This window comes from Buteo buteo, chromosome 5 (genome assembly GCF_964188355.1).
Source record: "Buteo buteo chromosome 5, bButBut1.hap1.1, whole genome shotgun sequence".
Taxonomy (NCBI): domain Eukaryota; kingdom Metazoa; phylum Chordata; class Aves; order Accipitriformes; family Accipitridae; genus Buteo; species Buteo buteo.
In genome coordinates this window covers 40,984,066-40,998,546 of record NC_134175.1, presented here as the reverse complement: position 1 = coordinate 40,998,546, position 14,481 = coordinate 40,984,066, and the positions used below count along the sequence as shown (strand labels likewise).

The following is a 14,481-nucleotide window of genomic DNA, read 5'->3' as shown; positions in this document are numbered from 1 at the left end:
GCTGCAGCTTCATTACTGTGGAGATTTTTTGAAGATTGATGCCTTGCTGAAATCGGTGGCTCTGTATGAGGTGTTCGGTTACCGAGGCAGCAATGCAAGCCTTTAGCAGAGGCGTAAGAATTCCTGTTAACTGAAGCTTCTCTCTCATCTTACCCAGGGTAGGGTAATGTAACTTTCACAGCTAGCATCTGTCCTAGAAGGATTGGTGGGGGTCTAGAAGGCCTTAGCTTAAGCCCTGGAAATCTTTCAGCTGTCTTCATTCTAGAAATCTGCTTCAGTTTTCCTCATGGCAGTGAAGTTGTGCCCTGGTGTAGATTGGTAACTGTCTGTACTTTAAACTTGAACCCCTTAATAGACTCCAAGCAAGTTTGAAGAACCAGCTAATACTTAGCAGAGTCCTAGCAAGCCTTCAGCCAGACATGGTTCTTTTGAGGGTGAACTGCCTGCAACAGTAGGGAGTTTTACAAATGCTTCCTTACTGTGGCTGGTGCTGTGGGAGGAGGAAGAAACCCTCTGTTGCAGACCTAATCACAATTCCAGCAAGGAAGCTGCATCTACGTAGGCAGCGCTTTGCTTATCAGCGAGGCTGTACTGGTGAGTACTAGAGGTGTGCTGGCTACTCTGTCTGAAGACAGTTAAACTTGCTGTATGGGGGGCGTGGAAGGAGTCTTTGCATCAAATGCAGTCAAGAGACAGTGCACTGAGGTAAGCACAGGGCTGTCATGTCAGCTAATTAGAAAAGCATGAGTTGTCACGCTGGAAATCTAAGATACCATCTTTGGATTAGGGGGAGGCTCAACTGCAAGGTAACAATAATTACTGATTTAAAACAATCACAGTGATTGTGCAATATTCCTGGGCACTAAAGAAACATTATTGCCTACTTATGGAGCCAGGTGAACAGAAGGGAGAGCATATCTGTCAGTGGCTGGGTGGCTGTCTCTTGTGAACTGCCTTTGGCTCCAGAAAAAGGTTGTTTTCTTCAAGTAGGACACTTGATGTTTTACTTGCCACCTCATTCTCTCAGAGGGTTTGAACAACTAAGAATACTTTGAGCTTAGAGACTGTCAGTACAGCTACTTTGTCCACTGCTACTTACACATGGAGGGTAGAGTAGATTGAGTGCTTAGTGAGTGTCATACTTTGTAAAGGCCTGATACCAAATCTCCTCTGGGCAGGGGGTAGCTGCACTGTTTGGAGCAAAAATAGAGGAGAATGAGTGGACAGAGGGGTTGAGAGTTTCCACCCTTTGTGCAGAGCTGCAGTTTGACACTGCCTTGCTGATGAGGTGTCCATTTGGTCTTTGCGGTATGTGATTTCTAGGTGCTGTTCTAATTGCTCTGAACTTCTTGCCTGAGAGGCCTTGGCTGGCAAACGCAATAGTTAAGTATTTATGCTGCCCACCTTCCAGTAGCAGTGAACTACTGCAGGTCTGATGCCTGGTAGCTTTTATACTTTAAAAATTGCTGGAGTTGACTAGGGTGGAGATCTCCTGAAGGAGGAGTTCTTTGTTGTGGAAGGTCAAGGTTCAAGGAAATGTCTGTCTAATGTACCTTGAACTAATTTTAAACTGAAGTTGGTATGCATTTAGGTCCTGAGACCTGTGAAGAAGGAGGGTTGCTGGTACAACTGTGTTGCTGTGTTATTTCTACAACTGCTAGGCTACAACTAGCCACATGTCGGGGGGGGAGGGGGGGAAGACACCAAAGAAGCGTTGCCACATTTACAAGTTGTTGGCAAGTTTACTGGCTGGAAGCAGGTACAGAGATTCCTTCAGGAAGGTGACTAGAAAGGCCTAGTTATTGAGTGGGCCTGGCTTTTGTGTCCAGTGATTGTGGCTGGCAGCAATATTTTGTCTCTCTGCAAACTTGTGTGTTGGGTTAGCTGTGTTAGAGCAGTTAACTGGGGAGGTCGTGGACTGCACTGGTTGGTTGGTAAATGAAGATGACTGTGAAACATGACAAAGATGATAACCTGATGACTAGAGCAGAAGAGAGTGGAGCATAATTTTTAAAGTCAAATAGTGATGTTGGAAGAGGTCCCAAGTATAGACAAGCCCCCAGGAGAGTAGTATTGCATTCTTTACACTTCAGGTTTCCTTCCTCATTGCAAGAGGAAGAAGATTTAAAATTTCTTGTAAAGTTATCCTAAGATAAAGTCTTAGGTGAGAATTGCAAATAATGCAGTTTCACTTAGTCTGGGGTCAGTGGGGTTCTCCTAAGCACTGAAAAAAGTTCATTGGCTTATGTACTCAGTTTAATGTTGCCACAGCATCTTAGGTTCCTTTATATATTACTGGTTTGGATTGACTTATTCTATGTACTGAGCCAGTTGCTTTGCTGTGAATTGTACCAACTTTTATGGTGTTATGGTGTTAGTATCTAGGATGAGTAACTTTGGGCTATTCAATCTTTGTCAACTTTCTCCTTTAAATTCATCATTTTGAGCTCCAAGCTGGTGTTAAACTTAATCTTCCCTAGTGGCTTTCTGCTGGATAGCTCTTGATGGAAAATTTAGGTGTTACTGGCAGAGGCTTTGACTAAGCACATAGTTTTGATGGCTTATTAGTGAAAGAGGGAACTCTGTTTTTGCAGTGACAGAGCTGTGGTGGTGGGGAGAATATTTTTTTTTCTCTTGGATTATCTTGTCTACACGTTGACATTCAGATGTAGCCTAGCCTGTCGTCTTGTATGCAAACCACAAGCCTAGTAGGAAGATTAGAGAAAACCCTTGCTTTGGAGCCTATATTTGCAACCCTTCTCAAAACTTGGAGGAGCTCCAAAGACAGGACCTGTGCCACTTATTTGTTAGTTTTGACTTCTGCATGACTGTGCTTCTGTGGGAAGAGGCTGTACTGAAAATCCTAGTCCTAAATTGTTTGTATCTTGTAACACTGGCTACTTAAAAACTATGGCATTTAAATTCTGCAGGAACAGAAGTGGACCACTGGGACTGAGACTGTGGCTTTGTGTTTTCCAAAGCTTGTTATGTGGGGAGCATCTGCCCAGTTGATTTCAAACTTGATGAGGTATAGCAGCCATATGCTTCATTGCCTGGGAGGGTAATTTTTTGTCAGCTTGGGTCTTGGTTTTCTCAGGTGGTATTTTTTCCACTTCCTTCTGTGAGGAAGAGGGGAGTCAACAGACTTCCTAACATGTGTGGAAAAGCTCTTTTTTTTTTTTTTTGTAGTTAAAAAAAGGGCAACTTAAACACCTGTTGGTTGGTAGATGCAAGCCAGCCTGAGCCTTTCCTCTTGGCTTACAATTACTGTTTTCCCCAGGATTCAAAGGTATTTCTGGCTCTTCTCCCCTGTATGCATTTGATGGTGGTGCCGTAATGTATAGTGGATCTTCTTTAGACTACAATCCTCAAGATTATGACACAAATCTGTTCTTCTGTAGTGCACCATAATTTTTATCCTATGCCTTTTTTCACATGTTTAAAACATGAGGAACTCAAAAGTAATTTGTTTATATTAGTTTGCTTAAAAGATTGTTTCTGTCCTTGTAGGCAAAGGCTTACAAACTCTTAAATGAAAACCACACAGAAGAAAGACTTGAAACTTTGAATGTTCCTTTCTCATGGCAGTATGGCCAGCTAATGGTTTCTTGGATGTGTTGGGACTTGTCTATGTGTGAAGTTAATAAAAAATGGCTATTCTGTGGTAACTAACAGTCATTTACACCCTCCTGTAATCTGAATTTTCAAGTTTAAACAAGTTCCACATTTCCATTTTAAAACCAATTAGGGGGCTTTCTTCACCATGTTATATCCAGCTTAACAGAAGAGTCCCCTTCTGAACAAGTGTGCAGCTTCTGGAGTCCAGAAGCAAACCACACAGCTAACTTGAAAGGTTTCAGCTAGAACATGGTAGCTGCTAAATATCACTTACCTGCCCTTTCTCTAGTAGCTCTCTGCCAGTGAGGTGTCCAGTGAAATGCTGCCCTACTGTGTGAAAACCCTTCTGTTAGATGCTTAGATTCCTGTATGTAATACTGTCTCACAACTGGAGTACCTGCAGCAAGGAGCAAGACCAACCCATGCTAGAGGGCAGGGCAGGAGCTAATGTTCAAAGGTACAGACAGGGAGACTCGGAGGAAAACTTCTGCTGCGCTTTTATGATTGCTTGAAGTAGCCCTGGTTTTTTTTTTTGCCTGTGCTGCCATGGGTAGTTGGAGCCATGTCATGAACCATTTTGGCTGAGGATGGGAAGGCTCAGAGCACTGCTTTCGGAGTTTGTGCTGAACTGAAACAAGTGAGAAACTGTAGCTGCAGCAATAAGAAAAGGCATGGCTTTCCTCTAGTTTGGAACCAACGTGTCCCTTTTAGAAAGAAAAAAGGCATTGATCTAAGAGTATTGATGGGAGTGGTATTGACAATTCTAGAATTTGAAGTCAAATCGCTCTTGACGTGACTTGAAGCAAAATGGTGAGAGTTTGGTATGTTTAGACAGTTCAGATTGGGGTAGTGGTCACAAGCAGTAAGCCATCATGGCACTAACTTAAAACCTTAGGTGCTGTGTGTGCAGTTGCATCTAATGCTTCCTTGCTGCTCTGGGGGGTGAGCTTTTGCAGGTGAGGAGGGAGTTAAGTCTACAGGCACAAACAATCCCTTCTGGCTGATGGTAGGATTTGCCAGACAGTTGGCTGAGGTGAGTCCCTGGATGTACAGAACCAGTTTTGATCCACGTCAGCCAGTGGGGATTTGAACTGGCTGCCTGGAACAGGGGGACCTGCTCTCTGGTGACTCCTCCTGCCTGATGAATAAGCAGTGCAGCCAGTGCAGGCGGCTGGGACATGTCTGGCAGCCCTTGTAGGGTTAGGGAAGCTCAAGACCACAAGCCTCTGTGCTGCATCTGGATGCTGTGCGTGGTGTTGGTGGGATGTGGCAGTTTGCATGTCTGGCCAAGGAGGACGGAGGTGAGATAATGAACTGAAATAGTCTGCTGTGTGAGGTGTGCCTTCGTTTCCAGGCTAGGGTTCTTGTGTGCATCTCATCTGCTGTCAGATCCACTTTGTTTTATTAAGACTTTTGTGAAGGCCTTATTTGCTCAAACAGAAGGTATTTAGATTTGCTGCCCCAGTGCTTCCAGTTAGTGAACTAGTGCCTCCAGCTTCCTTCCAGTTGTTTATTGAACCAGGTGTCTGCTCCACAGCCTCTTCCCTTGCTCTGAGCTTGACCTGCTTTCCTCATGCTGGCGGAAAAAGCAGGGCAGATTTCTAGCTTTGGGTATTATTAGACAGGAAACAAAAAGACACTGGATTTTTATCATCCCCTCCTAAAAGAGCTAACCTGTGATGAGAGAATGCTTCAGGAAGCAGTGTGGCGATGCTGGGAGCCCTGGTCTGTGCAAGGGTGGAGGACAGGCCTGGGGTCTGTTCCCTGGCTGCCTGGAAGGATTTGTTTGGCTGCAGATGGAAGGGCAAAAAAAAAAAAAAAAAGAAAAAGCTGCAGCTGGGTCCCTAATGAAGTCCTTGGACAGGAGAGTTTCTAGGGTTGAGGAACATAACCAAACCCCAGACATGTAGCCATTTTTTTACTCTTAAGCCAAAAGCTTATTTCGGAGATGATGCTGTGCATCTCAGTGGCAGCAAAGCTTGGCCTGGCCTTTCTTATGTATGGCCTTGTTTCTCAGGACACCACAGGCGCTGTTGGTTGAACTGTATTTAGGCTGCATGAGTGCTCTTTCCTGGGCATGTGTAGTTGGGATGTAACAGAATTCAGCCTGGAAACAGCTTGAGCACCTAGTTTTTGAAAACTGCTCATTTTACATTCCTGGAGCCCAGTGTTACTGCTGTATCTGGCTGGCCAGCTGATGGCATTGATTACTGAAGGCTAACAGTCAAAACAGGATCCAGACATCTTCCTGCTTTCGCTTCTTAAAGCAGATGCGTTTTCCTGGTGACCTGCTTAAGGATTTTGTCTCCACCTTTGTGGGTGGATGGTGATGGTGCTAGTTGCAATCATATTGATTACTAATCAGCTGTTACTTAAGCCCCAGATTTGCTGTCTGTCCCTAAAACTTCTAGGGAACTGATGGGTAACTGCTGTTGTAAAGAATAACCAAAGGTTTTTGTCCTGACCTACCTTGTCTGATTCCTTAAAATAGAACAATGCTGCTCTTATCCAGCTTATCACAGCTTCGCAGCTGTATATGAATAACCTATTTTGTGACATGCTTTCGATCTTTTTTTTGTTCCAGTCTTAATTTAACCTATAATACTGTTCTTTTTCATTTCTTTCAGAATGGACTGCTGAATTGGGAATTATTGCAGACTCAACAGTACAGCACTGCTCGTTGCTTCATCTATTACTAGTTATTTAAATTGGACTTTTAATATCCTGCCAGCTGCTGTTCACACACACATGGTGCATTGTTGTCATTCTCAGAATTGCATCTTTGAAACCCAGACCCTCAGTAACCTTCATCTAACAAAGAGGCAACCTCCTGCGTACGTTTATAGAGGGATTTTTCGGACCTACTGCCCTCTAGCTTTCTTGCTGGTGCTGTATTTCTAAGACACTATGGAGCCCAGTATGGAGTACTGCTTAGCGCAAGTGCTGCAGAAGGATGTTGGAAAGAGACTTCAGGTTGGCCAGGAATTGATAGATTACTTCTCAGATAAACAGAAGTCAGCTGATCTTGAACATGATCAGACTATGCTGGATAAAATGGTTGATGGACTGGCCACTTCGTGGGTAAATTCCAGCAATTATAAGGTAAGATTTGTCAGATGGAATGTGATTACAGTCAGAAGTTTCAATGTCAAGTGCTACTTGATCTAAGTGAAAGCTGTATAGTAGACTTTCTAATATACTGTTCTGTAAGCTGATAATTATGCTGAATCAACCATTCTTGTCCTATTTCTTGGTAGTTGATAACCGATACGATATTGAGGACTCAAGGCAGTAAGAATTCAGTAAATGGAGTTTTAATAAATGGATTTACATTTGGCATTCATACTTTGTGATATCCTAGTTTCTTTGTGTACCTGTGTGCTGGTGACATGCTTTGATCATCCCAGTAGTTAGCAATGTTGATGGTTTCCTGCCATACGAAAAAAGTTTATAAAACTGCAAACAGCATATGTAAACAGCAGTAGTTTTCACTGTCATTAAATCTTGCTAGACTTTTTTTTTGCTTATTTTGTGGGCAACTGAACTAAATTGATCTATTGCACTTAGCTCAGGAAATGGTATTGTGCATATGTATGTATGTTCTGTTGAATTTGACAGTGTTGCAATGAGTTCGTAGGACATGGAACTCCACTGCCTTGTTATCCCTGTCATGTTGCTTCATCTCCCTACAGGTCTTAGTGAGGAAGTCCTACCACTCCCATGTAATGCGGGAGTGGGGAGGGGTTCTCAGCTGTAGCTTGGAAAACTCATGTCCTGCTCCATTCAGAGGCACTCTGAGTTTAATAGGGTTCTTGGGCTGTTGTGTGGGATGTAGTAGGAGACTCTGTTCCTTTCTGACAAGTCCAGAAAAATCTGAGAGTTAGAAGTTCCTACAGAGCTGAGCCTGAAGATACTTAACTGAGAGTTGTACTGGAGTTCTTTGTTGTAGAAGTGAAGGACAGACTAGCCATATAGGTTGCAAGTGCTCTGGAGCTCAACATCCTCAGATTAATTTTGACTGAAGTGGTTGTGAGATTGCAGTGTCTTGGTCAATGTGTTCTGCACAGCTGCATTTTTTCCTCTTCATTTTTGTCAACAAGCAGCTGTGGTAGAAGCTGTTTGGCATGCAGGAACAAAAAAAGCCCAAAACAAAACAAATCAACAAACCACCAAATGCAATACAGTCTCAATAGAGGATCCATTCTGGCAGAGCACATGAGGAAATCTTAGTTTGCTGTCATGAACGAGCAGTGTACACACAATTTTCTGAGAGCATTGCATATTCTTATTCCTCCTTCTCTTGTTAACTGGCTTTCTCTTACAGACTTTCACATTTCTTGGTGGAAAGGTAACCCAAGCACAGTAAACTTGAAATTGTTACAAAATGTGCTGTTTGCATGGATTTTATGAAGTAATGTGGATCACAGAGCTATACAGTACTTTGCAATTCCAGCATCACACTTAGTTTGCAGAATTTCTTTTAGGATAACTTGTTCTCTCTCTCCTCTATTGTCCTTTCCAGTCTTTTGTCTGTTGAACTACACACTTGGTGTTCACTGTGGTATTCATTCTCCAGTAACAAACTGGTGACACTTCTGTACTGCAGTGACTCTGTTCCAGAACTCATGCTGCTGAGCTGGCTGTTCATTAATGTGCGTGTTCTATAGATAGCATTTGCTGTGTTTAATAAGTTCTAGTAAGCATAACAGAGACATGTCTCGGATGTCTGGAGGGTGTTTTCTCAGTGAATGAGTATAATAGAAGATGTGAAACCTCTGAGTGGGGCAAGTCGACTGCCTGGAGGTTAGCGATGTAGTGAGGTCTGCTTCAGTATCCCACCAAGGCTTAGTGCATCATCATATGCCAATCTCTTCCTTTTGTTTTAGTGCCTGTATCTGTGTTACTGTCACCTTTCTTCTTGACTGCTTGTGGCGTGGGGCTTCGGAAGCTCAGCTCTGTCTGGTGTGAGTGAGAACAGGGTAGCTGGTGTCATCTGATCCAGTTCATGGATTAGTGTAACAACCTTGAGAGTGAAAGGCCAAGCATCACTGGCCTAGAATAGCCATCTGGAGAGCTAAACTGCAGTTGTTTGGTCATGGTTGAAAAAGCCATTATATTTGCAGTCTGTTTCTCTGCTCACCTCCCTTCATTTGAAAAAGTATCGGCTTAAAACAAAGATTGAGATCATTTGTGTGATCTGAAATTTCCTAACACTTAGGTGATAAAGTGTATGCTCTCAGAATTAGACTAGGTTTGGATAACAGATCCATTATCTTGGGACAGCATCCAGTTGATTCATGGCTCCTGCATGTCTAGGACTCTTCTAACTAAATGCTTGTGCTTGTATGTTATCACTGAGGAAACATCAGCGAGCCAAAGAGAAGTGACATCTCTGAGGCAATCCAGTTCAGTTTGGATTAAAAGGAGCCTCAACTGATGATGAAATTAACTATGCCTTTACAGGGTGGGCTCAAGCTGTCTCTCCCTCATTGGCATACAAGTCTAAGCTACGTAAGTCATGACCATCATTGACATTTTTAGGCTTTGGTGGTTTTTTTGTACATCATTTCTATTTTAACCTGACACTATTTTGTGAAGTCCTTGACCTCAGCACCGGCACTGGAGACAATGCAATCTTCTCTTTCAAGTGATGCAGCAAAAAAGCAATGATGGAGGGGAAAGAGATGCTTCTTTCCTTGATGCTGTCAAAGTTGTAAAAGTATCATATGTGAAACCGAGTGAGACCTAACACACTTCTGATAGCACTCAGTACTCTGAAACTCTTCTAACAAATGGCATTGTGACCTGGTCGCTGATTCCTACTTCATTAACAGGCAGCTGCCTTAGATGCGGAAGGCACTTGGATAGTTCAGGATGCTTTTCAAGTCAAGGAAACATGATGATTGTTATATGAAGCAAGGAACCGAGGTCCAGTGCAAGGCCATTTGCGTGTCTGTGCTTGCTAGGAGTGCGCCTGAACTGCACCCAACAGGCATTGCCTGGCCTGTGTTTTCCCAGAAGTACTTATAGGTAGGTGAAAGACAGAAGAATGGTGCAGAGTGAAAAGATGAATTGTCTTTGAGAGCTCTTGGTCTTCTCTGGAACTCAGTTACTTAGAGCAGATGGCCCATGTTTGTGTGGGCACTAGGAGTTGTGGGGTATACTGGTGAGGCTGGGCTGGGGAAGGTATTCCAGGATGCTGAAGACCAAAGAGGAGCCCTGCCTCTGTTCTGTTTATTCACGTGCTTTGTTTGCTTTATCTGTGCTGTTTTAAGGGTGGTGGTTCTGCCTGAGTCCATTTTCTCCCCTGCTAAACAGAAAAGAGTTATTTTGCAGAGCTTTGAGTCCCTGAACAATAACTAAGGCCTGCGCTGAGCTGTCTGTCTTGAGACATGAAGCAGAACGGTGCAGCAGTGTCAGGGGCTTCAGCACGTCTTCTCAGCTTCACAATCCTGTAGCAAGGGGAGACAGCTGAAAACATCAGTAATTCCTTGGTGAACAATCTCACTTTGAGCTGCTTGTGGCACTATTTAGTAATGCTGTTAAGTACGCAGGATCTCCTGACTCATCTGTGGCTGATGTGCCTTTCTCAGTACCCAAGCTATGATGTACCATTGATGTTTCATTTTGAGGTGTAGCATAAAGGAATGTGCCCAGGATCTTAAAGTAGTTTTCTACTAGCTTGATATTCCTAAAGGTGAACTGAGGGTGATGGGCAGTGACCTTCTCTTGCCTGCTTCACAACAGGTGAGTATTGTACTGTCACCCCATCTAGTAATGGGGCTGAGGTCTCTTGCACCTTTCTCTTCCCTGTGATATATGGCCTGTGCTGTTGGAGTTGAGGTTTACACAGGAAGTAGCCCTTGGTACTGCTGGTTTGTTTTTTGACTAGCAACACCCGAGAGTGAACTCAGCTTAGAGATTTGGCGGTGACAGAGCCATCAGGCAGGTAGGTCAAGGTCCATCAAATTGATGAGAGGTTCTATTCAATGTTTTCTCATGTTGCAGAGTGGTAGGAAAGGCCAGTTTGAAGTGAAATTGGGTGGGGGTTTGCAGTAAGGAACTGGATGAAACTTTTTGGTTTTTTTCCCCGCACTTTAGCAAGTAGTGATTTTTTTTTTTTTTTTTTTTTGGTGCTGCACTACTCTCACTGCACAGGCTATGCTTGCCAAGGAGAGTATCTCACCCTTGCATGGGATGATCCCTTTGCCCCAGTGCAGCTTGATCTGTGTGAGGCTCTGTGCCCAGCAGCTTGCAGGACTGGGCTTTGCCTATGAAGGGGGAGTTAGGAACTGACATGGTTGACAGCCACGGGGTGGCTGAGGACAATTCCACTTGCAAAGGCCTCCTGGCTGAACTGAATGCTGTGCTGGTAGACCCAGTCTGTCAGGGTGAGAGCTGTGCAGGGCTGTGTCCTGAGCTTTGTTTGTGTTCAGGTGTGCAGGATTTCAGATTTGATTTATTTTGTCTCCTAGTTGATTTTGTTACTTACAGAGACATCTTTAAAATAAAATGTATGGTGAGATGTTACGGAGAAATTTTACATGGTGAAATATCGCAGGGAAATTTTATTTCCCCTGACAACTCCTGATAGTGTTAGAGAAAGCAGCCTTCCCTTCTGATCTCTTTCTGAATATCAAGCATTACAAGAGCATACTTCACTGAGCTGAAGAGAAATAAAACTTACATACATGAATTATCTGGCTTTCTTAAACTGTGTATTGAACAATTTTTTTTGGCTTTGCTAATTGAGGGGTAGAACAGATGGTGCAGGCTTAGTTTAAAGTGGCATCCATTAGAGTTACTTAAGCTGATGAATGGTTGTTCACTATAAGCATACATTTGTTCTCTATACCATGTTTATTTTGGTTGAAATTCTGTGGAAGAGATCCTGATTTAAGAAATAATTATCATGCCTGGTTATGGGTTGATATGATAATTTGGTAAGTGTGTTTTGTTGAGTATTTAATGTACAGGGGGAAAAAAGACTTCACCATCTGGGGAAGAAAGAGAGACTTGTAAAGGGTTTCCAAGCAGCTGCTGTTATCTGGTGACTTTTGGGATGCTGGCAGTATGTGAGGATCAGTAATACATACGTTCATTTAGCAGTTTCATCCCTGAAAAACTCTTTACCATGAAGCTGTAATTGCTAATAAAAATGAATAAAATTAGTTTTGATGCCCCAAAGATATGAGAGAAGGACTATGGAGGAAGAGTGATCTTGAGATCTGGGCTTATGAGTAGAGCCTATTCCTTGCCTATTCCTATGGCCATACTGCAAAAGGTATTTTGGCAAAAACAGCTTCTGATGACTCCTCTAGTTGGGAGGAAAAGCTATCTTAGGAAGGGCTAAAGACTCATTGGGCTTGAACTGCATTTGCGGAGTGTGCCCAGTCCTTGATTTTTAGGCTACTGTGCTGGCATGCTCCCAATAGGTGGGTTTTCCTGCCTTAAACTTACAAAAGAGCAGTGTTTTGGCTCTGGGATACCCAGTTTCCTGTAGGCATTGATGTTAATTCCCAGTCCAGCTGATAATTTTTTTTTCTCTGGTTGTAGTAGCTGGGCCTGCCTTTCCAACGCTTAGTGCTCTGTGTGGTAGTTTGATCGGATTATGGTGCAGCTCTTGCCTATTTGCTGTCAGCAGTATGGGGAGTGCCATAGAGGGTGCAGTGCAGAATAGGAGATTTGCATCAGCTGGGCTAGATAAAATTTAATACTAGTTTCAGTCCTTCGTATTCAGGACAGCAGAAAACCCCCCAAAAACCTGCTGTAGCAAGTCAGCATTTAGAGTTTTCCTGTGGCTTTTTCTTAACACTTAAAAGGTAATAATGACTAGTTGTAGCAGGAAGGATTTTCCTTTTCCAGCTGGGGTGGGAAGAACTGTAGTGGAGTAGTAATACTTTCTGGTATTTTTATATACAATGGATGCAGTGGATGTGCTACTGTTTACATAAAACAACCAAAAAGTTTGTCAGCCTGAGTGTACCAGACAATGGTATCCTTCAGTTGTTTACCAAGATTATTATGAAATCAAACAGCGAGAACCTACAGGATGCCAAGGGAGTGTGAAGACCAGAGGCCCAATGTTGAAATAAATGACGCAGAAGTTTGTTTCCGTAGTGGCACACACAAGGTCTGTCTAACTTGGTATTCTGTCTCTTGGTGGCTGGTAGCAGGTGGTGAGAGATGAGTAGAAAAATGGGATACAAAGTAAATGTCTCCCTTTCATATCCTTCTGACTTGTAGAGATTTGAGCCCCTGATTTTGCTTTCTGACCAAATTTATATTATGTTCCCATAGGATTTTAGTGCTGGGATGGGCTCAGGGCAAGAGTATTGTTTATGGCTTTTTTTTTTTTTAAGAGCCATGTTCTCTTGGGTGCTTGGTAGTGTGGCTAGTGAGGCCAAACAGGCTCTCTTCTGGGACTGAAAATCTGGTCAACAAGCGAGTGAACTATTGTGGTTACTAAATTGAGAGGATAAAGCAATTCCTTTAATGCTGGTATAGTGTTTCAGTTGCAGCACTTCAGTGCTTGTCACTAGTGTTTATTCAGAGGTCTAACACAGTTTGCTAGCTCTTGGGAAACCTTGGGTGTGTTGCTTGACTGCAGGCTGAGGGTCATAGCTGATGCACTGGTGGAAAAGGAAGATTATTGGGGATTTATTTCCGTGGGCATAAAGGCATACTAATGCTATTGTACAGCGCCTTGTTGGGCCCTTCTGTGGCATGTGTTGTACAGTGCTAGTTGCCCGTCTGCAAGGAAGGAATTCAAGCTGGAACAGGTGCAGGGAAGGGCTAGTGTGGTGTTTAGGGGATTGGAGAGCCTGCCTAACCAGAGGAGACTGAAAGTTTAGCTTGTTTAGTTTACAGTATGAAGGCTGCAAGGGAATAAGACTGCTGTCTATAAATACATCAGAGGGGTGAACATCAGCAAGGGGAAAGAACTATTAGATCTAAAGGGCAAGGTTAGCACAAGAACGAACGGGTATAAACTGGCTGTGAGTTAATTTAGTCTGGATGTGAGATGAAAGTTGCCTGCAGCAAGAACATTGGAAAACTCTTGGAGAGGAATAGATAAGGACAAGACATCTATTTGGTTTTAAGATAGATCTTGTGATGATTTTGAATATTTTATATACAATATAGAATAACAGGATTATGCGCAATGATAGGGAAAGTTCATTTCAGTCCTTTGTCTGTATGGTAGAACAGGTATGATACTGTGCCTAAAAGTGCTCTAACACTGTGAATAAACACAAATATTGTAAAAAGTGTACTGGTTTTGGTTCTCAGAAGTCCCAAAGTGACTTACAGAGACTGCTCATGCTGTGCCTGAGGATCATGTGCCTGTTACCTCTGGATTAAAATTAGCAGTTGCTCATAGGTGTGTGTGATCCAGCTCCCCTTGTGTTTAGTAGGTAGCAGGGTAAGTAAGGGAGAATCCTCATTTTCCCTGACATGGTGTCTCCTGCCTGAGGATCGTTGCCTGAACTGGAAGTTAGGTGCAGTGGTGGGTTTACAGGCATCTTGATTTTTTTTTTTTTTTTTTTTTTTGCAAGTCTCTAAATGGCTCAGTGGAGTTCTGTTGTCATCTTGACGCTGGAAGAAATATTCCTCAGCTCCCAGGGTCCCCTCACCAACACCAGCCTGTTAGCTTCTCAGCTAAAAGTATGCACACTCTTCCATGTCATCTTTGTGGAATATTCCTTGAAGTTGTCTTGAAAGCCATTCTTGTCTCACCCTTTGAACTTCAGCATGAAAAATCACCTACTGGCAGTCCCACTGGCAGTGGGGTCTAGTTGCCTCTGACTTTGTCTCTTTTTAATTAAGTCCTTTTGTAAGCAGAGAAGTTTTATGAAGTCT

At 43.1% G+C, this 14,481-nt stretch overlaps 1 protein-coding gene across 11 annotated transcripts in view; it reads left to right on the top strand.

Moving 5' to 3' along the window:
• Positions 1–14,481, top strand: part of CLASP1 (cytoplasmic linker associated protein 1) — a 186,335-nt gene that overhangs the window by 6,687 nt on the left and 165,167 nt on the right. For all 11 annotated transcript variants that reach the window (XM_075028777.1, XM_075028768.1, XM_075028775.1 and 8 more), the window contains exon 2: positions 6,246–6,720. In XM_075028777.1, coding sequence (XP_074884878.1) covers positions 6,526–6,720 — 195 coding nt within the window. In that variant the 5' untranslated portion in view covers positions 6,246–6,525. The remainder of the gene's footprint in view (positions 1–6,245; positions 6,721–14,481) is intronic.